A 25,570-nucleotide genomic window follows, 5' to 3' on the forward strand; every position below is an offset into this window, starting at 1 on the left:
AATTTGAAGAGTGTCTTCTGGATGTTGTAACCATTCCTGATACTCTGAATGAAATCTTACTACATCATTAAAATCCTCATCAGGACAATCATTACATGGCACATGATTCATTTCACTCATATTTCCAAATGATATAAACCTTGCAATAATCATGACACTACACAACTGTGCATTATTCAAGCATCCAAGCAAAACACTATGTACAAGTAGAAATAGTTCCAGCTTCTAATAGTACCTGTTTGTTATTATCCACTACAGAGCAAAGGAATTAATCTGTACGGTTTAGGAGCAATGCATCTGGAAGAGAATTAAACTGGACTCACAATTCATATGCAATGAACATTAAGTACGTCTCAGGCATAATTCTAAGTAAGCACTTTACATAAATGATTTCACTTAAAACTCACAAAAAGCAGGGATTTCATTTTACAGATAATAAAAATAGCAATAATAATTAGTGGTAGCAACACTTATATAGCACTTACTATGTGCCAGGCATATTTCTACATGCTTTATATATCCCCACAGCGTTCTTGTCAGGTAGACTGTAAGGGTACCCATCTTATAGGGGAGAAAACTGAAGTATAGAGAGGTTAATTTACCCTCCCAAAGTTATAAAAATACTATGATGGAGGAAGGATTTGAACTCAAGTTGTATAACTCAGGTCATACTGTTCTGAATTTCTTCATTAAGTTGTCTGCTATCTTTGGACCTTGGATTCCTCATCAATAAAATGAGGATAATATCTGTGTTATGAGGTTGGTTTGGGATTCAAATGACATAAGAAATAGACACATATTTACAGGAAACACACTATAGTAGAATGGTGTGGGTTAGGGAATCAGACTTAATTTTGACTGTAGGCTTCTCTACATGCTAGCAGTGTCAGCAGTACAGATGAAAAGTGTTTTAATTGAACTCACATTTACTGAAGTCTGACTCAGGGAGGTGATCTTTATGGAGACCTCTTTGGTCAAAGACATATTTAGTTTGGCCAGCAGTGTTTCAAAAATTGAATCAGTTGCCAACATTAAAAAGTATAAATTTGACTTAAAAATTCAAATTTCCAGATCTGGCAACATTAGACTCACAGTCCCATACGACAGCCATTCCTTGGAGTTGAGTAGCGTCTGTACCCTTGAGTCTGGGCCCATCTTTCCCAGCTCATCACAGGCGGCAGCACTCTGCTATCGTGCACCCAGCTGACTTCATTTTCATTATATACCTGGACTCTGTAGACAATTGCATAAACTTGTGTTGGCAGTGGAATTTGACTGGTAAAGGAAAACTTAGACAAAAACTTATATACGACATAACAGTGTTTGTTTTAAAAAACCCTTTTTATTAGAGTAAACTGAAGTATAGGAAGATGATCAAGTCATAATTATACAGCCCTATGATTAAAAATTGAATGTACCCATGTACCCATAACCTAGTCCGAGAAATAGGATATTATCAGCAGGAATTGATTTTTGATGTCACTGTTTTCAAATGTGTAGGTACACTTTCATTTTCTCCCATGCAGGATTTCAGTAGTCATTCAAGTGCTCTAGAATATATGAGTTTGTTATTTGAAAAAGAAACAAGAAAAGATAAATACACTTTAAAATCATTATCCTTTAGGGAAAGTATACAATGCAATGACCTCATTCAGTATTTCACACCAGGAATCATAGGATTTAGATTCTTAATTCCAATACAGTTTTCATAATTTAAAGATGTTTCAGTTTAATCATAATAGGAAAAAACAAATGTATCATTTGAATGAAAAATGCTGACAATAATGTTTAGAGGCAAGAAAGTTATTGTTAAAAATATTTTAAGACAGTGCATATTAATCATAAATACAATTTTTATAAATTAAATGTAAGTTTCTGAATAATTAAAATTTTTACTTCAGCCATGCATTAACAGTTTGGTAGACAAGCTGAGTATCTTTTAATGAAACAGACATTAAATAATTTTGTCAAGTACCCTGAATACTAGAGGGTTCACTTTAACAAGAAATTTTAGAGTTTAAAAGCAATTTCTTTTAAATTAATTTATTCAGTCTGTGTTATATTCTAAAACATAGGAAAAACAGTAATTAAAGCAACCAACCACAGTACAAGTTGCTTCATTAATATGCAAAGGCTCAGTCAAGAACCTACGACTACTTAAACAAAAAACTAAATGATATAATTTAAGGAAAGCCCACTTCAGCTTTATGTAGTAGAAACATTGGTTTATGACCAGGAACTCAGGTTGGAACGGCTAAAATGGTAGTAAAATATTATTTTATTTGACTTTCATAGAGCTGTACCCAAAATCAATAGAGATGTACCAAAGGTATGTGTAATGCTTGATGGATTAATACCAGGACATGTGATATATGTTGAACTACTTAGCTGCTAAAAATTCTCCTTACCAGTAAGCAATATTTGTCTCAAAAGTAGAGGCTAAAATTTTTCTTGCAGCTAGATAGTGGGAGACAGTAGCAGTGAGAGTAATGGTGTCTTCATAAAGAACAAACAGCAGGAAGTTCATCCATATAAATTACATCATCATCATCCAGTGTAAGATAAAAAGCACAATGAAACAAAAATGTAGGAAGAGGAAATAAAAAACAATGTTCTTATACACATAGCTTCTCACATAGGGAAAGTTTTCATAGATGTTAGATGAGTATATTTATGGATTCTATGTGCATGTGTGCGCACACACACACACACACACACACACCAGCAGAGCTCTTTTACTTAGAGGTATAATTAAGATTCAGCTACTTAAGTGAAGCTACTTAATTCTTATTTTTTTTTTCTTTTTGGATTTCTTTCTTTTTTTGGTTACAATTTCTTCCAATATATTCAATATATTTCCTGTAGGCAGAACTGGATCATTTAATTTTTCAACCCACAGTTTAAGAAAGGCAGAATGACTTCATCTGAACTTGTCAATTCAAGAATACATTTATAATTACATATGAAATGATTCTAAATTGATTTGAGTGTATTTATGATTGTTGCCTTGAATTTGATCTCTAGAAATTCCCAGAGCAACTCCATGTATAGCTGGGAAAGTCAATATGGGCCACCAAGTAATAAAACTGACTCTTGTGGGGTGAGAATTTAAGTAATTGAAGTGAACAAAAATATCCTTCTTTTACTATTGCAAAAGAATCTTAAGTAATGTCTGCAAAAATATATTAAAATTTTCTTTAGAGAAATTACCAATTAAAAATCTTATATGTAATTATATACAAAAGTATAAGTTAGAATCCATAGCAAGAAAGAGGAAATAAATGATTTATACCAATATTTTATGATTCCTTTCCAAAATTATTTTTCTTTCTAAATGATAAGTCAGGGGAGTGATTATTTTTCTTATAACCAAAAATTTCAACAATAGAATGTTTTTATTGGTATTTAATGTTTTTATACTCATGAAATACAGATAGGACTTTTATTAATTTACTGTGATGAAGGCTAAAACTTTATTTTTATAAATAAAATACCTTATTAAATTGTTCATAACTTTGATAGGGTTTGGGAATACATATGTATACACATATTCACTATATTTTATATGTCTTATATCATCTTTATGAACAAAATTTCTTAAAGTAAGAGATTATACTTTGATTTCAAGCTGTAATTTATTATTAATATATTAATTGTGGTTACATTACTGTGTGTGGGGAGAGAGTCCCCAAGACCACCCTCAGGTTCAACGATTTGCTAGAAGGACTCATAAAATTCAGCCAAGTTGTTTTACTCATAATGATAGTTTATTACAGTAAAAGGATATAGATTAAAATCAGCAAATGAAAAAAGCACATAGGGCAGGGTCCAGGGGACACCTGGTGCAAGCTGCCACTTGTCCTCTTCTAGTGGAATTGTACAGACAATGCTTAATTCTCTCAATAATAATGTCTGAGAACACGCACATTATACTGCCAACTGGAGAAGCTAACCCGGACCTTGGTACTCAGGGTTTTTAGTGGAATTTAGTCACGTAGGCATGGCTGACCACCTATTCCCTACAGCGGTCAAGCTGTTCTAAGTCCCCCACCATAAATCACATTGTTAGTATTAACTATTGGACATGTCCCAGGGCCCCCAAGTAAACAAAGATACTTTTTTATTAGGCAGGATATTTCAAGGGCTTAGAGTTAGCTCTGAAGAGCAAGGCAAGTCCCAGACCTTTGTTTAGAATGTGCAGGTTTGGGACCACACAAACTTGTGGAGTTAACTCTCAACTGCACAATTACACAGTATTTTTAAAGTTTTAGAATATCATATTTATATTAGGTTGCTAAAGACTATCTAATAATTTAAAAGACTTCTTTTATTATCAGACATTGTACTAAACAGTTTATTCATATCTAATCCAATCTCACAGAAGTCTTGAACTAAGTATTATCATCTTTTTACAGATGAGGAAACTGAAGCTAAGAGAGGTTAATTTTTCAGGAGTTCTTCTGATGTTAAGGACATTCTTTTTTGATCAAATATATTGTTAAGATCTTCCTAGATCTCTTAGTTTAATCTTGTCTTTTAAAGTTTTTGACCTGAGACTGTTTTTTAGTAGTCAAATCTCACATTATTTTTTCTATAGTTTTTTGCAATTGGAAGTGCTTCCTCATTCTACAATTAGGAAAATATTTTTGTCTAGTAGTTTTCTATTTTCTTCTCCTCCCTCTCTCTCTCTCTCTCTCTCTCGTCTCTCTTTATTGCCATATAACACTTGAAGGTCATCTAGAATCTACTTTAGTGTATGTAGTACAATTCTCTCCATTAAATTTGATTTTCTCATTAGCTGCTCAATAACTGATCTTATATTGGAAATGTGGTCTCTGATGAGGTAAGGAGCTATGCCAGAATATAGCACATTGCTCGCTTTGTTGAAAAAGTCTTGAAATTAAAAAAATAATCAGTTGAACTAAACTTTGTGCTTAATGATGTAGCTGATTTACATTCTAGTGCCAGCCGCTTATCTAGTTACAAATCTGTAAAAAAAAAACAGTTCACCTTCTGGCAGCCATTGCCCAGACCACACTTTGAAGAGCCCTGTTACATAACGGTTATTCACTCTAAGACAGTATTACATAGGAGTCACATTTGGTTGCCAGAGAGGACTGTTTTTATTTTTAGCCTGAAAGGCGGTTTTTATTTGAATTGTTTATCTCTGTCCTCATATATTCTGTGCAGTCCTTTTAGACATAAATTCTGTGATACAATCCGTTGCAAATAATAAAAGTTGTTCTTTTTTACACATTTTTAGTGGTATTTTAGACTTGTTTGTTTTATAAATGTGTGTGTGTGTATATATATATACACAATATGAATATATACCATATATGTACCATATATACATATCACGTACTTTTTCCTTTAGGGCCACAAATAATTCAGCCCTCTCTCTGAATTCCAACTAAAAGTAAAATAAACCCTTTAATATCGGGTAAGCTTTTACTAAAACTTAGCCCCAGGTCTTAGATATTATAAAATATATAAATCATTATGGAAATAATATTTTGAAAGATAATTGTTAGTAACATAATCCTGTGAGAATTTTTCTGACCTTGCTATATCTGGAGATTTATTGGGCAGCAAAACTTTACACTGACTTAGCACATTGAGACCAAAGACTTCTGCTCCCACCTGAGGAAGGAAGGCATTACTATTAGCTTTACTTTAGGAATGATGGTTGCCAAAGCTCACACAGCTAATAAGTGACTGAGTGGATGTTCAAAGTCAAGTCTGTCCAAATCCAAAGCCCATGTTGTTAATTACTTACTGTGCTATGTCAGAAATGCGTAAGGGTACTTCTAACTCACTTAACTTACTTCTGGGCTGGCTCTTTATTATCTGTCCCCAACCTAATGTCTTCAGCCATACTTCACACTGTGCTCCCTCTCATTCTCAGCACTGCAGCCACGTTAGAGTTCTTACAGTGTTTCTAACGTACCATGGTTCTTCACACTGCAGGACATTGGCACATGCTATACCCTCTACCTTACAAGGATGGGAATATCTTTGAGTAATTATGTCCTACTGATCATAATTCACACATCTTATCAATAACCATTTCCTATAGTACGTGTTCTGTGTAGGTCAGTCTGTTAAACACTCAATGCCACCATCTCTTTATAAATGTGTATTCATTCATCTATTCATAGGCTTGAAGCTCCAAGGGGTAATGAACCATGCCTATTTTTTATTATCATGAGATTCCTAATCCATTTGATAGTGCTCGGTACATACTAGGCAAACAATAAATATGTGTTAAATAAGTGAATGTTTTAATATAGTAATTATCTTAGTAAAATATTCTTATGTGTAGAATGTCAATGAAATTTTATTATAGAAAAGGTGCTGTATGCACACTCAAATTGTTTAGAGCATTTTTAGCTATTGTATGAAACTTTTAATAAGATATTAGGTAAAGTTTTATTAAAATAATATGGGGTTTTTTAATTAATTTATTTATTTGTTTTTGGCTGTTTTGGGTCTTCGTTGCTGTGCACGGGCTTTCTCTGGTTGCGGCAAGTGGGGGCTCTAGGGCGTGTGGGCTTCAGCAGTTGTGGCACACAGGCTCAGTAGTTATGGCTCGCAGGCTGTAGAGCGCAGGCTCAATAGTCGTGGCGCACAGGTTTAGTTGTTCCACAGCATGTGGCATCTTCCTGGACCAAGGCTTGAACCCATGTCCCCTGCATTGGCAGGCGGATTATTAACCACTGTGCCACCAGGGAAATCCCCATGTGTTTTTAAATATACCCAAGGCTACATGGAGTGAGACTTCATTCCAGCATGCACATGCAGAAATGATTCCCCACACCCTGGAAGTGCTCCCCCCTGAGGTCTTCCTATCACAATAAGTGGAAGCTCCATCCTTCCAGTTACTCAGCCAAACACCATGAAACTGCCCTTGAGCCCTCTCTGTTTCTCGCTCTCAACATTCGGTTCATCAGCTGTTGACTCCACCTTCATAATACATCCAGAATCTGATTACTTCTCACTAATTCTCCTGCTACCACTCTGGGCCAAGCCAATATCACTTCTCATCTGGATTATTACAGTTGCCTCGTAAATGATCTTTACTTTTCATCCCTTGCCTCCTACAGCCTCTTTTCAATTCAGAGCCAGGGACAGTCTTCTAAAACAAAGCAAATTGCCTGACTTCTTTGCTCAGAATCTTCCAGTAGCTTCCTATCGTACTGGTAAAACTCTCAACCTTTAAAATGCCCCACAAGACCTTACATAGTCTAGCCTCCTTCACTTCCAGCCTACCATTTCCCTCCTTACTAAGAGGGCTCTAGATGCATCAGCCTCTTTTCTGTAACTCAAACACATGAAGCAAACATCTACCTCAAACCCTGTACCTTTTGCTTTTCCTTCTGCCTGCAATATTCTTCTCCAGAACAGCCACATGGCTGTCTCTGTTTTTCTTCTTTAGTTCTCTGCTCAAGTGTCACCTTAGTGAGGCATTTCTGATAACATGTCTTACAAATGTAAATATAATCACAGCCCCAGCTTATCCTCCTCTGCCTACTTTAATTTTCTTCATAAAATGTTTCCAATTCAGCTGTGTATCTATCTGTCTATCTGTCCACCTATGTATCTATCAATCTATCTGTATGCATATGATGAATTCTTGTCTCCTCAGTTCGCTGTTGTATTCCCAACCTCTAGAACATGAGTACTTGGCACATAGTATGTACTTTTATTCAATAAATTGATTACTAAAAATGTAGAATATATAACCTCCTAAGCCATGTAGAACAGCTGAATATATGAAAGTACTAATTGTCTAGTAGAAATGAATAAAACATTCTGCTTGAGGAAATCAGTTGTTTTATCTAAGTAATATCAGATTTACATTAGAATTAACATTATGATCTGGACTGATAGACATTGAAATCTCCCCTCCCCATTTTAAATACCTGAAAATTCCAAAGAGAGATTTTTTTTTTTTTTTTTTTGCTGTACGCGGGCCTCTCGCTGTTGTGGCCTCTCCCGTTGAGAAGCACAGGCTCCGGACGCGCAGGCCCAGCGGCCATACACGCAGGCCCCGCGCCCATGGCTCACGGGCCCAGCCGCTCCGCGGCATGTGTGATCTTCCCGGACTGGGGCACAAACCCGTGTCCCCTGCATCGGCAGGTGGACTCTCAACCACTGCGCCACCAGGGAAGCCCCATAGTGGGAGTTTTTAACACGGCTCTCTGAAACTGATAGATCAAGTGAACAGAAAGATCTATATGGAAGAGAAGAGATTTGAACAACTAAAAATATTGATCTATTGGGCAGATATAAAACCTACAGCCAATTATAAAAGAACACTTGCTCTTTTAAAACATACTGGATAGTTACAAAGAATGACCATATATTGTTTTATTCTACAATTTCAATTTCAAAAAATGAATATACAGATGATTTTTTCTGATCATAATACAATTAAGTTAAACATCCATAACAAAAAAACTAAGAAATTTAGAAATTTACAAGCATACTTTTGAAAAACCCATAGATCAAAGGAGAAATCATTAGGGAAACCAGAATATTCTCAGGTTTAAACAATAACAAATATACTATTTAGAAAGTGTAGATTGCAGATAAAATAGCGCATAGAGGAAAATGAATAGCTTTAAACATACATAAAAATTTTATGATGAAATTAATGCCCTAAGTTTTCAAATTAAGATGTTAGAAAGATAACAACAAAGTAAAAAAATTAGAAGAAATAATGAAGAGTAGAAATTAATGAAAAAGAAAAATGTGATAAATGTGAACAACAAAGCCAAAATTAAATATATGAAAATGCAAGTAAAATTGAGAAAGATAGGATTGATCGAGAAAAACAGGCATAATTCAACAGTATTAGAAATGAGAAAAGGAGATGTAACACAGATACCAAAGACATTAAAAAGATACTAAGAAAATACACTAAATACTTTCATGGCAAAAAGCTACAAAGAGATGAAATGGGAAAATTCTAAGAAAATGTAATGGAAGGACATAAAGCTCTATAACTATTTAAATAAATTGAGTCAGCACTTTAGAATCTTTTCAAAGAAAACACAAGTTCACACAGCAATAGCTTCAAGGAAATTTAGAAAATCTAAATTTTCTAGAATGAAGGAACATCCTCAAATTCATTATTTGAGGCTAGCATTAATATAATATGAAAATCAATAAAGGACTATTATAAAGAAGGAAGTATCAATTATTTCTTATCTGAGAATGATGCAAAAATGGCAAAGAAACATTTTCAAAATAAAGCAGCACTGTATAAATAAATGAACTTAATACAAGAGAATAAAGTTGACTTTATGTCTGTATAGCAAAGGTCATTCATCATTTAAAAATCTTAATCCCCACATTAACAGATTAATTAACAGATTCTGATTTCTTTTTAAATTTTTATTGGAGTATAGTTGCTTTACAATATTGTGTTAATTTCTTTTGTACAGCAAAGTGAATCAGCTATACGTATACATATATCCCCTCTTTCTTGGATTTCCTTCCCATTTAGGTCACTACAGAGCATTAAGTAGAGTTCCCTGTTCTATACAGTAGGTTCTCGTTAGTTATCTATTTTATACATAGTATCAATAGTGTATATATGTCGATCCCAATCTCCCAATTCATCCCACCCTCCACCCTCCCGCCTCCCCCTTGGTATCCATACGTTTGTTCTCTACGTCTGTGTCTATTTCTGCTTTGTAAATAAGATCGCCTATACCATTTTTTTCAGATTCCACGTATATGTGTTAATATACAATATTTGTTTGTAATTAATAGAAAAATTACACTATCTCAGTAGATGCAGAAAAAAATCCAATAAAATAAAATTTACTCATGTAAATTTATCAAGATCAATGGGAATCATGATTCTTAATTGTTAAATATTAGAAACATCCTCTATAAAATTAATAAAATCACAAAGATCTCACTATATCTACTTCTATATATGTACTGGGGGTACAAACCAGTACAGCATGAGAGTAAAATAAATGAAAGATGTAGGGTTGAGAATGGAAGAAACAAAGCTATTTTACTTTGCAAATGATATGATTGCCTACATAAAAACACAATATAATGCAAAGGTAAAGTATGGAATTAGTTGATGAGTATAGTAAGTCTATTGGATATAAGATAAATATAAAAAACACAAAAATACAAAATATCATTAAAAAAGAGGATGCTGTTTACTGTAGCAATAGAAAACACAAAATACTTAAGAATAAATCCAACAAAAGACAGAAAAGCAAATACCCCTATTAAAATTCATTAAATCAAACCTGTATCAGTGGAAATATATGTTTGTGGGTAAATGAAATATCTTACAGATGTCAGTTCTGCTGTACATATTTTAGAGGTTCATGGAAATTCCAATGATAAACTTTTATATAAGTTGGTAAATATTTCTAACATTTATATATAAGTACGAATAGCCAAAAATAGTCAAAACATTCTTGGAGAAGCTATGAAGCTGGAGGCAAAGGTAGAAGAGGCTGAGGAGGAGAATAACATGGGAATCTTTCTCTAACGGAAATGAAGACCTATCATGAGACTATAGTAACTAAGATCTTGACATTTACGCATATATTCACAGGAAATACAGTGAAATACAGAGTCATAAACAGGCCCATGCCTACTTGAAAACCTGACATCTGACCACACTGTCATTGCAGACCAGTAAAGGAAGTTGACTGTTTATAAAAATGTGGTGGTACAATTGGTTTTCCACATGTATAAAAATAAAATTGAACACTTTCCTCAGCTCATTTCTAGAAATCAATTCCAGATAAAATAAAGACTGATACATCACAGATGAGACTTCTAAGAGAAAGTATACAAGACTGTCTTTAGGACTTCAGGACTAAAATGATTTCTACAACAGCACACACTTTGCGTGCCTTCTTCTCGAAGGCGGAAATATAAGATCTGATAGAGAAGTTGGTCATGGATCTTAGAATTTGTCTTGTCCAAATTTCCTATTTGTGTGATGGTTTCCCTTAATACTTTTTTGTTGTTGTTGAAGTATAGTTGATTTACAATGTTATGCTAATTACAGCTGTACAGCAAAGTGATTCAGTTACACATATATATATTCTTTTTTTTTAATATATTCCTTTCCATTATGGTTTATCAGAGGATATTTTTTTATTGGAGTATAATTGCTTTACAATGTTGTGTTAGTTTCTGCTGTACAATGAGTGAATCATCTATATGTATACCTATATCCCCTCCCTCCTGGACCTCCCTCCCACTTGACCCCCCATCCCACAGAGCACCAAGCTGAGTTTCCTGTGCTTTACAGCATGTTCCCACTAGCTATCTATTTTACACATGGTAGTGTACATGTGTCAGTCCTGATCTCCCAATTCATCCCACTCTTCCCTTCCCCCCGCTTTGTCCACATGTCCGTTCTCTACGTCCAGGTCTCTATTCCTGCCCTGCAAATAGGTTCATCTGTACCATTTTTCTAGATTCCACATATATGCATTAATATACGATATTTGTTTTTCTCTTTCTGGCTTACTTCACTCTGTATGACAGACTCTAGGTCCATCCATATCTCTGCAAATGATCCAGTTTCATTCCTTTTTATGGCTGAGTAATATTCCATTCTATATATGTTCCACATCTTCTTTATCCATTCATCTGTTGTTGGACATTTAGGTTGTTTCCATGTCCTGGCTATTGTAAATAGAGCTGCAATGAACATTGGGGTACATGTGTCTCTTTGAATTATGGTTTTCTCAGGGTATATGCACAGTAGTGGGATTGCTGGGTCATATGGTAGTTCTATTTTTAGTTTTCTAAGGAACCTCCATACTTTTCTCCATAGTGGCTGTATCAATTTATATTCCCACCAACAGTGCAAAAGGGTTCCCTTTTCTCCACACCCTCTCCAGCATTTATTGTTTGTAGCTTTTTTTTTTTTTTTTTTTTTTTTTTTTTGCAGTACATGGGCCTTTCACTGTTGTGGCCTCTCCCGTTGCGGAGCGCAGGCTCCAGACGCGCAGGCTCAGCGGCCATGGCTCACAGGCCCAGCCGCTCCGCGGCATGTGGGATCCTTCCCGACCGGGGCACGAACGCGTGTCCCCTGCATCAGCAGGCGGACTCTCAACCACTGCGCCACCAGGGAAGCCCTGTTTGTAGATTTTTTTGATGATGGCTGTTCTGACTGGTGTGAGGTGATACCTCATTGTAGTTTTGATTTGCCTTTCTCTAATAATTAGTGATGTTGATCATCTTTTCATGTGCCTGTTGGCCATCTGTATGTCTTCTTTGGTGACTTGTCTATTTAAGTCTTTCACCCATTTTTTAACTGGGTGGTTTTTTTTTTTAATCATAGGACATTGAATATAGTTCTCTGTGCTATACAGTAGGACCTTACTGTTTATCTCCTTAATACTTAAGTTATTTATATTACATAGCACATTCAGATACACACATATACAATGTAGTATGTGTACACATATATATTACATATATTTGTTTTCATGAAAATATTTAATAAATTTAAAATTAGAAAGGAGAGGCAAAATGAGTATCATTTGTATAAATGGAAACTTCAGACAATCTACTAAAAAACCTGTTAGAGCAGTGAGAGAATTTTATTGGCCTGTTAAAAAACTGTGTAAAAATTGTTTTCTTTCCAATACATGAACAAGAGCCACTTGCAAACTGTAAGGAAAGAAAAAAATTTCATTTATATTGAAGATAGCAAAAAATAAAATAAAAATTAAAAAGATAAAACACCTAGGAATATACTTACAAAGGAATGTACAAGACTTATAAAAGGAAGAATTATTAACCCCACAGAGTCATAAAAGTGGTGTAAATAAATGGAAAGAGATTTCCTGGTTTAGGGTAGGAACAGTCAATATTATAAAATGACAATTATCTATATATAAATTAATATAATCTGCCCAAAATATCAACAGAATTTTTTTACTAGACAGCCTGATTTTAGAGTCCATGTGGAAGACCCAACATAAGAAATTTCTTGTTTAAAAAAAAAAAAACACTCTGGGGAGGAGGAGGGTGAGCACTATCAAATAGTAATACATTTCAGAATAGGTAAAGCAGTTTGTGCTGGTGCTGGAAAAAGCAGACAAGTCAATGGAAGAGAGAGTAAGAAAAAAAAATTCCATTTATATGTAGGAAAAGATGTGGAAATGTAGCATATAATAAAAGCTGCACCTACAATCAATGGAAGGAAATGAATCATTCAATAACAAAAGTAACAGAAATCTGATTCTCTACCTTAGACATTACATCGGAACACACCAAAATGATTCTGTATGTGAGATTTTTTTGTTTTGTTGGCTTTTTTCTTTTTTAGTCTTTTAATAGAGAACGTTTATGATTCTAGGTGTGAAATCTAGAAATATTTAAGGAAAATTCACATAAAATTAGTGACTTGAAATTAAATATCAAGGCAAGGAAAAAAATACAACAGTCAGAAGGTAAATCACAGTCAGTGCAAGCATTTGCATCATGTGTAATATTGGCACATGACAAAGTAATATTTTCCTTAATATAAAAAGAGCTCTTAAAAATAAATTTGCAAAATGACCAAAGTCCCATTAGAAAAATGACAAAGGATATAACCACATAGCTCATAGAGATATTTTGATGGCTTATATGAGAATATCCTAGTGTCATTAATAGGATGCCAGTCAAACCACAAAGCAATTCTCCTTTCGACTATCAGATTACATAAATCTACACAGATGGATCCATATTTACTCCCACTGTAAGGACCACGTGCCTCCTTTGACAAGAAAACTCTCCCTGTCCTCTTCCCTCATTTTCTCTTACTCTTCTTTCACGTCATTTCTTCAGAGAAGTATTCCATGGGTAGGTTAAATCCCTTCATATCTGCTCTTACTAATTCTGTGTAGTTTTCATTCCTAATTTTTTCACAGTTGTAGGTTTACACTTGCATGATTATTTAATGTCTGTATCTCTAATTAGATTGTGTTTATTTTATTTATTTATTTATTTTTGGCTGCATTGGGTCTTTATTGCTGCGCAAGGGCTTTCTCTAGTTGCAGCGAGCGGGGGCTACTCTTCATTGCGATGCTCGGGCTTCTCATTGCGGTGGCTTCTCTTGTTGTGGAACATGGGCTCTAGGTGTGCATGCTTCAGTAGTTGTGGCACGTGGGCTCAGTAGTTGTGGCTCACGGTCTCTAGAGTGCAGGCTCAGTAGTTGTGGCACACAGACTCAGTTGCTCTGCGGCATGTGGGATCTTCCCGGACCAGGGCTCAAACCTGTGTCCCCTATATTAGCAGGTGGATTCTTAACCACTGTGCCACCAGGCAAGCCCTAGATTGTGTTTCTTGAGGACAGGGGCTGTGCCTTGTTTTGTTTTATGTTTGTTTCTGCTGTCATTGCTGTTTAACATTGTATCTCTCACACCTTTCATTTGTGCTCTATAAATAGCTGTTAAATGATTTTTCGATTAACAGTGTAAGTGAATGAAAAGCGTTCATCTATGAGGAAATAGATATTCTTATACATTTTTGAGAGGTGTGTAAGTGGGGCACTATTTTTGGAGGCCATATGCAATATTTATCCAAATTTAAATAGAAGACTGCTGGTAAATACAGTTTCAGTTTATTTTCCCAGCTTTGAGTTTAGCACATGTGAAATTACAATTTAATTTGTTTTGTGTTTCTTTGCTTGCTAGAATGGTTAAGCATCTCATCTTTTTCTCACTTGTTAAATTTATCCCATTACTTTAAAAATAAGTAGCCAATAAAAGTAATCATAAGGACTTGAAAATGATCATTGTCTTATATTAATGAAATAGTATTTATTTTTTGACCATTTAGTATCTGATGCCTCAGCACTTTGTTTTGCTAATTATAAAAACTGTCCTTTTAAGGTAGGTTTATATTATTGAAATAATAGTATGGATATAAGGTTGTAGACAAAGTTGTTTGTCTTGAAAACCGTTTACGATACAATTTTGTAATTTGACTTTAGCACATTTATGGTAATTTATACTTGTAATAGATAGTGTCAAGAAAATAAAAAAGCTCTAGCAGAGTTCTGCATTTTTAAAAGTTAAAAGAAACTGCATTAAACATATACAATTTATTTACTGATTAAGAATCTCATCTGGTAATTAGATTGCCTACTTCATAGAGATGATGAATGGATAAAATTACATACATTAGGGAAAATTACTTATAAATTATGTGACTATAAAAACACAGAACGTGTTTTCACATGGCCAAAATACTTGTATGTTTTTGGTTTTTGTTTTGCTTTTTTGAACCAAGGGGAAAAGACTAATATATATTTATTAAACTTTGGCTTAGAGACATGGCTTTTCCACTAAGTTGACAATTCAGGAGTTTCTTTGGAACTGAGAAGTTAATGAGGCAATAAATATGCAAAGTTAGCTCCTTGAAGGCAACAAATATTTGGGGCACCTGCTAAAGTTTTAAGTAATCCCAGAGTACGAACAATGTAGATGCCTTGTAATTAATAAGGCTTTGAAATCAATGACATTTGCTTATATGCTTTGATGGAAATTTTGCCTGGGTAGAACCAAGGTAGGGCCAGGTTATAACCCACTTCTTCAGACATCTGCATTTCTGTTATTGGCATCAATATTGTTATCAGTTCTTAAGTTGAGACATCTAAAACATCTTTAACTCTTTCTAGTCTTAGCTCCTTCCATAATCAGTTGTAAAATTCTGTTCATTGGTCATCTGAAATAGTTAGCCCATCTTTCCATTCCCTCTCTGTTATTTATCCAGGCTTGGACTATTGCAATACCCACCTCAGCGGTCTCCTTGCCTCAGCACCTAATCTTTCTAATCTATCTTACTTCCATCAGATTCAGCTTCCTGAATTATGGTTCTGATCTTCAGTTCAGAAATCTTTATTGCTCCTTACCACCTAATGAATGAACTCCAAATTCCATAGCCTTAGCTTCATGACTTTTACAGATTGGTCCCAATCTATCTTTCTAACTTTATAAGCTACTTCTCTATTTCATGAATGTAAACAATCCATAATTTTCAAGCTTCGTGTCTTTATTAATGCTTTTTTCTTATTCCAACTCCCATCCCTACTGATTTATACCTTTTTCAGTTTTACTTATCCATTAAGTAAAGACAAATGTAATCCCTTTAATGGTCAAACCAAATGTAATCCTTTTTGTGAAATTAGACCTGAAAGTCCAGCTGGAAATGTATCTCCTTTTTTAACTCCCTTACACTGTTAGTTGTAAATATCACTTGTAGCTTAATTTCTAATATATACTGATTTATACTGATATTTATACACACATACACTCCCTACTAGACAGGAATCTCTATAAAAATAGGATTAGTGTCTAATACATTTTTTCTCATATTGTACCAGGTTGAGTGCATTGTATATTATAGGAACTCAAATATTTACTGTATGAATGAATAAGCATTTGTTTTAGGAATACTCACCTTTTGGACAACCATTTTGAGATTCAGGGTAGAGAGCAGTTGAGTTCCAGAAGCAGGGAAGGAGGAATTAGTTTGGGTCAAGGAATGCAATTGCCTTGACTGGAAAATATGGTTTTATGACTATAAAAATACAAATATGACAACATATTTTTCCTTTCTGGCACATGCTATTTTGATTCTTATATAAAATTAACTGTGTAGAAATACAGTAGTTAAATTATACATCAGTTATGATGAGTCTTCTTTGAAGTTTGGTTACAGGCCTGTTCAGCTGTTTCATGCACATCCTGAAGTCGTGGACTTGGAAGGGACAATTCCAGAAGTTTCAGCAATAGTACTATTTAATCTAAAATTCTGCTAATTAAATAAGAAGGTAGCATATGCTCCAGGAGGTATCCTGTAAGCTTAAATTTGGCTAATCTCTCTCAGCATCCAGAGGAGTCCCTTTTAGAAGGAAATAAAATTTTTGGCTTTCATTCTGCATTGATGCCCATCAGTATATCTACTATATCTTACAGTAAGTATATCTTGTAGTACAATATACTGATTAGATCAGTGTACAGTATCAGTATATTGATTACATCAGCATATCTTACTATAAGAAAGAGAGGATATATTCTAAAGGGAGAGTAGACAAACAGTAAGAAGTAAATAAGAAATGAAGATAAAGACAGTACATCATCTAGGACTCTTAGGATGGGAAACAGATAAAATAACAGATTACTGTAATAGACAAAAACAAATATACTCTTGTTTCTAGAAATCTGTTGCTTCTTAAAATATTCAAAATTAATTTTTCTGTAATTAATGTTCCTTGACCCACTAAAATTGGTAATAGCAACATGTAAGTTCACTGTTTCCATATTGTACGGTTTAGAATTCCATACAGCAAAAGTCACAAGTATCTTCCTCTAGTACTCACGCCTTGGTTAAGGATAGAAATTACTCAGTGGGCAGATGAGAGAAAGCATATTAAAGCAACGCAGACTTGGACTTGAATTCTTGTCATGCCAGCTACTCTCTGAATGAACTCTGGGCAAGTCAATCTGTCTTTACTAATTTTCTTCATTCCTAAATGTGGATAAGTTTTCCTTTCAAGGTTCATTGTTAGGTTGGTGATGCTCTAATTGCATGGCACATTGTTGACTCATAACACAGAAAGAATAATACAGAGTGAATGAATAATAATAATAATTCATTATTAGTAGTATTATAATTATTTTTATGAATGCTTCAATGTAACAAGGAGATTTTCAGCCTCCAATGGCCATACATCTCTCTGTTCACTCAAGGAGTGCTTTTATATCCTTCAGAATTTTTACTGGATTGGCAGGAAGTATACTTATTATGGCGATTCTTTTTTTTTTTTTTCTTTTTAGATGCACTGGGTCTTTGTTGCTGCGTGCGGGTTTTCTCTAGTTGCAGTGAACGGGGACTGCTCTTCGTTGCAGTGTGGCAGTGTGAGGGCTTGTTATTGCAGAGGCTTCTCTTGTTGCGGAGCATGGGCTCTAGGCACACGGGCTCGGTAGTTGTGGCTCATGGGGCTCTAGAGCGCAGGCTCAGTACTTGTGGCGTGGGGGCTTAGTTGCTCCGCGGCATGTGGGATCTTCCCAGACCAGGGCTCGAACCCATGTTCCCTGCATTGGCAGGCGGATTCTCAACCACTGTGCCACCAGAGAAGTCGAGATTCTTGTAAGACCACTTGCACAGTTTTTGTATTTACTATTTTATTTAGACAGTGATACCAGTTAGAGTAATAAGTAGTTTGTCCAAGTTAATAATCAGAATGGGACGTAAGGCAGCAGAGATGCAGCAGCACCCCCATACCAGATTCTCTTCAAATGTAGGTTTGGACGTCATAGTGAGTAGGTGGAAGAGGAGAAAAATCACCCAACTAGTGAACAGCCATACAAGAATTGGCTTTCTGTTTGCATTTCTCTAATGCATTTCTCTTGGCAAATGTATGGTCTAGAGTAAGGCAAGCAACCTTCCTTGAGCAGATCATCCATAGACTTTTCAGGCTTACGGTTTCCCTAAGTCAGTAAGATGCCACATTAGTTTCAACTTTCCATCAAATGTACAGAATATTTAGTTGCTCCTGTGATTCTATATTAGTTGATAAAATCTATGTATATTTATTTATTACTATTTAAGGAATTAAAAAGAAAATATGATAATTCTTATTCTCTGAACACTTAAATTCTAGGTAGTAATACTTTGTATATATTACTTAAAATTTACCAGAAACAGAAGTAGTTCTGATATTTTTTGTGCCATGTATTTGAAGGGTACAAAAGTTAAGAATCATGAGAAATATGTGCTAGAATTTATTGAAGAGTCCTTTATATGGGAAGAAGGGCTTAAAATTTAAGTTACATTTGTAAATACAAATAAGCTGTGGAAAGCATTCTGAAAGGAAGGGACTATACAAAACAGTAGGCTGGAATTAACTGATCCAGTGGAAATTAGATTGAAATCAGTTTACAGATTATTTGAAAACAAGATAAAAAGTGTGGATTTTATCTTGTAGCTCATTGGTTCTCAGAATTTTAAGTAAGAATCATTGATAAAATGTGTTAAAATAAAGTTTCTTAGGTCTTAGGCCTCTTTTTTTTTTTTTTTTTTTTTTTTGCGGTACGCGGGCCTCTCACTGCTGTGGCCTCTCCCATTGCGGAGCACAGGCTCCGGATGCGCAGGCTCAGTGGCCATGGCTCACGGGCCCAGCCGCTCCGCGGCATGTGGGATCTTCCCGGACCGGGGCACGAACCCGTGTCCCCTGCGTCGGCAGGTGGACTCTCAACCACTGCGCCACCAGGGAAGCCCTTAGGCCTCTTTTAATCGGTTAGGGTAGAGCTCAGGAATCTGCATTTTAACCAGCCCTTTGGTTCATTATTCACTTTTTCAGTATCGTTGCTTGCCAAGGAAAATTGAAAGATTTTACCTAGGGAACTCATTTTTGTTAATGTTTTCATAAGGAATTAAAATAATTAAATAATTGTTTAATAAGGCAAAGAGTTAAGGCCAGGTGTGAAGGGGTTATCCAGAAGTGAAGAACAACAATCCAGAAGTGAAGAAAGTCACCTCTTGTCTTGGTTGATGGAAGTAGTGTTGGAAAAGGAGGAATGGGTGGGAGAGCTTTATGGAACGTAGAAGGACAGGATCCAGGCATCTTTTAGCTGCATGAGGGCAAGGGATGGAGTGTTCCAGCCCCAGTATATGATAAACTCCTTGAGGGTAAAAACTGGATCTTACTCATTTTTACGACCCCAACTCAGTACAGTGCCTAGCACTTAGTGTGTTCTTAACAAGTATTTGTTGAATTGCTAGATAAAACTGTCGTGTAACACACAGCAAAGTCAAAAGGAATCTCCTTTTGTACCCCTACTTTATTTTTTGACCTCTGATTTTTTATCTTGATGCTGACTTACTTTCCATTGCCTCTTGACTTACCAGTGGAAGTACATATTTGTTTTGTGCAAAGTGAAATGATTTAAAATATAAAAAGTAATGAAAATGTCTCATATTTCTTAATGTTGGGCTTTTTTCCATGAGTACACAGGAGTGAAGTTACATCAAATCAGATATAGCCACTGAATGGTATGAAATTACGTGTCATTTGTGATAGTTTGTTTCCTTTTATAAATTAATTTTTTCTATATAATATGTGGCTTTTAGTGGAAAATAAGATATTGTGACAAAATGTTTAATGTATTCAGCACAAAAAAGTTTACTCTCTTAAAATATGACTGTTTACAAATTGGATCCTTTCCAAATTATCCAAAAAATGTGAGTGAATTCATAAATGTTCTCTTCTCTGACTCTTTAAACATCAAAAGGGACCATCTTCAAAATCCAAATGCTTCTCCAGCTTTCCGCAGGATATCACAAAACTTCCTGGCAGAGACTTTTAAACAAGTTGAGAAGTTTTATAAGATAAAAATATTTTCTCAGTTGACTTGACAACCATGTACAATGTTAGTGGAGAGTTTATTTGCCCAAGGCTCTTTGTCAAAGTGAATTTAAACTGAGATTATTAAAATGTAGCTCAGTTGCACAGTGTGAGGAGAGGTGTTGCTAATGTCTTACTTCGAGAATGTTTTCCACACAGTGCATGCGACTTGGTTATGGGACTGTATGTGTGAAGGTGCGTTTCTGCTAACAGAGAGGAGACACTTAAAATTATTCAGAAAATAAACCTTATATGTCAATGGATACTTTTGATCTATAGTTTGGTGATTTAACGTTCACTTCTTTTGACCCATCAGACTGCCTGGGTCTGAGTCACAGCTCTGCTATTAACCTCAGCACCTTCCTAATCTGTAAGATAGAAGTCATGATAACAGAAACATTCTGGGGGTATTGTGAGGATTAAATGATATCATCATTGTAAATGATTAACATAGTGACTGGCGCAAATAAAGGTTCACAGTTGTTTTATTTCAAATCTGTAGGATCAGTACTAAGCAGTGTCTCCTGATAGTTCCAGATGTGTGGTTATAAAAAAAAAAGCCCTGTCCCAATTTAATGATAACTTCTGTTACAAGTTAAATAGCTTTAGGAAAATTTAACTAATGGTAAACAATGCTTGTATCACCAGATCTCTCCATGGCTGTAGCTAATTTCTTACATGAGAATCAGGATCCCAAAAGGAAAATGATCATCTGCTTGAGAAGTTGTAATCTTCCCAATTTGGAAAATAACATTACACTGCTTTGGGAAAATGTCCAAATTGCTAAATCTTGGAAGGAGTCCCTCTCCTTCTCTCAAATGGACACATTATTTAAGAAGTTTTATTATTTCTGAAAAAGACCAGTTGCCTTTCAAAAATAATAGCATTTGTGTATGGTTTGAAAGACTGCACCACCACAGATGGGAGAGTTGAGTATGTTCCACATGGCAAGTGGCTGTTGTTATAACAGGGTCACCCGGCAATGTGTGCTGCAGCCAGAATCCCTGGGGGAGGTGAGACAGTGATGCAGGCAGGGGCGGCATTGGAACCGTACAGTCAGTGCATTAGGCGTCTTTATCAATCTGGGAGATTGTGGCATATTTACAATTTCTTATTTTAATTTAACATCCAGACAAAGTAACTTCTTGCCATTATTATTTACTTGGCTTTTCTTAAATCCCCACTTTCATGAAAGTCAGCCAATACAGCAGATTGCCTTTAATGATGGTTATCTCTGTGTTTTTTTGACAAATTAGAGAGATAGGATAAAACTTCTCTGATTTACTGCCCCAGTTTAAAAAAAAAAAAAAAAAAAAAAGGTTATGGGTTCCTGCTATATTGCAGGCACTGTGCCAGGCATTTTATATCATCCTCATGTAACCTTCACAACCAGTCAGAAAAGTATATTTAACAGATGAGGAAACTGAGGCACATTTATTCCTTTATTATTATTTAAATTGCCTCTGGTCACATGAATAAGGGGGAGGCACATGATTCAAATCTAACTCCTACGTCTTTCACTCTAGCCCTCAGTAAGTGAATTGGCCCCTACCTACTCCATATCATGTCTTACTTTTTCTCTTTATCTTCAAAGTATGAAAACATTTTTCTTCCTGTTCTGTCAGTCATTCTATTAATATGTATTGATACAAACCCTTTTTAAGGACATTAGTTAGACAAGGAAAGAGAAATATGGTGTATCATATAGGTGAATTTTTGTAACACTAAAAGTGAAGGATGATATTCAACAGTATATTTTAAATTTTATTTATATAATTTCCATAATCTTCAAGTTAGCAAACATAATGAACTTTTAATTCATTACTCTTCTTCATAAATTAATTAATTCCATCTATATCATTTTCTTTTTTCAAAAACATTAAATCTAACCATTTTGATTTAAATCTTTAGTTTATTTAACCAAAAAATGTAGTTCAATAGTCTTGAAAATTTTCATTTTCATGTGAGAAAATATAGGCAGTATAGTTGTAATTTCCTTTAGCAACTTCTATAACAATATTCTTTTATTAGTATTTTAAAATATCATATATATATTCCTGTTCACAAAATTTTTATGAAAGACTATTTATTATCTAGATCATTACACAATGAGAAAAGGGAGCATTGGACTATCTTGCCATCATCTCAAACTTAACATGTGCAAAACCAAGCTTTCCTCTTTCTACTTCTTCAGTATTAACTCTCTCACAAACAGTTATTTTAATGTCCTCATTATGAGAATTCATAGGAGATTATATGCAACTTTTACTGAAATAGAAGTGATTCTGTTGGGTTGCCCAAAAAGTTCATTCATATTTTCCCATAACCTCTTGCAGAAAACCCGAACGAACTTTTTGGCCAACCCAAATACATGCTGACTTGGTTCAACATTTAAATACCATTTATAGAGTATGGTTCCCATATGCCAGGATCTTAGAGCAATGAGTAAGTTCCTATCCTCAAGAAACTGGAGAGATAACCAAGAGTAAAAACATAGAGTACAATGTAGAAAATACTGTAGTAATGTTGTTCACAGAATCCTGTGTTGGGAAAACAGAGACAGTACCCGTAGGTGAGGTGGGAGTTTAGTAAAAGAAAACCTCGTGAAAGTAATCTACGTGAATCTTGAAGATCAAGTAGAATTTATCCAGGGAAAGGTGTTGAAGGCAAGGCACTTTGGATAGGGTCAGGGAGGGAATGGACTTCAGTGGTTAGTCACATGATTCTAGAGCCAGACTCCTCAATTCAAACATCACTACTTTCCACTTTCTTGTTGTATGACCTTGGGAAAGTTACTTCTCATCAGAAGAAAGGGTATTATATTATTATAATAATAGTTCCTACCTCATAGAATTGTTTAATTCAAGCTTATAAGCCCCTTTTTTATGGTATATGACACAGAGAAAATGCAAGAGAATAAGGAACAACATAATGTTTGGGAAACTACAGATCATTTTCTCTTGCTGAAAAGAAATGCAATAAATGGCTTGGAAGAAGATTAAGAAACTGTGTACCATGTTAAGGAGCTGGAAATTCCTATATAGGTAATGGAAAAGCAGATGAAAGGCAGCCCGATTGTGTTTTTAAATAGATCTTACTGGAGCAGGGCAGGAGGAAAAGGGAGAATGTTGCCAAAGATTAGAAGCACAGAACCCACTCAGAATGCCATAGTAATTTTCAGGATTAAATATTTTTATAATCCTCTTTAATAGTAACAGAAGGAATTGAAAGGAAATAACAGTTGAAGGAAATATTTAGAAAGTAGATTAGCAGGGCTTGCCCCTAACAATTAGTAAACAATTGGGTGATAATTTGGGAGAGGAAGGAATAAATGATGACCTGAAGATTCTTGGGCTAGCAAAGGCACACAAAAGAGAACAAGTGAGAAAAAGAATTCAGGAGTACAGAGAGGTTTGAAAGAGAAAATATTAAGGGCAGCTTTTAGACATACTGAATTTAACAGTCTTCTAATACGTCCATCAGAAGATAAGTCAGAGTTTTAGAACAGAGTTACAACTTGGAGCAACAGATTCAGGATTCAGTAGAAAAGATGAAGATGGCCGAGAGTGTTCAGGTTTCCCAGGGACAGTTTGTGTTTTATGACGAGTGGAGGAAGACTATCTCGTGAAGCACTTGAGGAAAAATAATACTTTAATGTGTTTTCGGATTTGATAAAAGGAATGAATAAAGGATCTTTAGGCAAGAGCAAGAATCTAGTGTGATTGAATAGAAACCACTTCTATGTGCTTCATACCTGCTACTATGTCAAAAATATATCTATAGATTATTTTGATACAGGTGAACTAAGCGTGTTATTTACTAGATTGATTGGGAGAATGTTTTTTACTAAGTGAAAACATAGACCTTTAATATAGACCATAAAATTTTAAAAATAAATCAGTCTGAAATCTAATGTTATGTTGACCTTTAAAACTAATTTCTCGGGACTTCCCTGGCAGTCCAGTGGTTAAGACTTTACCTTCCAATGCAGGGAGTGTGGGTTCGATCCCTGGTTAGGGAGCTAAGATCCCACATGCCTCGTGGCCAAAATCCAAAACATAAAATAGAAGCAATATTATAACAAATTCAATAAAGACTTTAAAAATGGTCCACATCAAAAAAAATTTTTTAAAAAAAACAAACTAATTTCTCTCTGAATAGACCAGTGGTTGCCAAGGGGAAGGGAGGGTGTGGGAGGGGTAGAGTGGGAGTTTGGGGTTAGCAGATGCAAACTGTTAGATATAGAATGGATAAACAACAAGGTCCTACTGTATAGCAGAGGGAACTGTATTCCATATCCTGTGATAAACCATAATGGAAAAGAATATGAAAATGAATGTGTATATATATAACTGAGTCACTTTGCTGTACAGCAGTAATTAACACAACATTGTGATTCAACTCTACTTCAATAAAAAAGAAAATAAAAATAAAAACGAATTTCTCTCCCATTATTTTAATTATTTAGCTGTTGTTTAATTGCAAGTATAATAACAGGTTAAAAATATCTATCTAATGTAATTTTTAAATTTTATATTCCAAATCAGCATGGGGATTAATCATGACAATGACCACCCATCATGTGCTGATGGTCTTCATATCATGTCTGGTGAATGGATTAAAGGACAAAATCTCGGTGATGTCTCGTGGTCCCGATGTAGCAAGGAAGATTTGGAAAGATTTCTAAGGTACTGAGGTCACTAGCTGTTGCTGTGTCATGAATGTGTATGTGTGCCTGCTTCCTCTACCAACCTGGGAGGGTGGTGTGGCAGAGGGGAACAGCCACCAGATTAGGAATCAAGGTGCTGGGATCCACTCCTGGTTCTCCACTGACTCATGGTGCGGACTGGGACATATTATTTAACCCACTTGTTTCTTAGTTTCCACACTTTCAAACAAGAGGATGGGCAAGGTGATTTGTAAGGTTGAAAGTTATTATAATGATAAAAAATCTTTCATAATATTTAATTGCCTCTTCAAAATTTCTCAGTGGAAACATTTTCATTGTTCATCCCTCTATATCTGTTGCTATAAAGAACCTCTTTAACAAAAGCTCCACCTTTCCACTGTGGTAGTTCTGCACTCTGAATCTTTTTTCATTAATGTCGATGCATAGTTTTCACCATTATAATAGTCCTTGATTCTCCTCTTTTCAACCTTCAG

The 25,570-nt window shown here is 35.0% G+C and overlaps 1 protein-coding gene across 1 annotated transcript in view; it reads left to right on the plus strand.

The window, feature by feature from the left end:
- Nucleotides 1-25,570, plus strand: part of ADAMTS19 (ADAM metallopeptidase with thrombospondin type 1 motif 19) — a gene marked incomplete at its 3' end in the record, with an annotated part of 279,689 nt that overhangs the window by 125,969 nt on the left and 128,150 nt on the right. Inside the window, exon 9 of the mRNA XM_082652620.1 lies at nucleotides 24,955-25,095. Coding sequence (XP_082508746.1) covers nucleotides 24,955-25,095 — 141 coding nt within the window. The remainder of the gene's footprint in view (nucleotides 1-24,954; nucleotides 25,096-25,570) is intronic.

The sequence above is a fragment of the Grampus griseus genome (assembly GCF_964374135.1).
Source record: "Grampus griseus genome assembly, chromosome: 3".
NCBI classification, from domain to species: domain Eukaryota; kingdom Metazoa; phylum Chordata; class Mammalia; order Artiodactyla; family Delphinidae; genus Grampus; species Grampus griseus.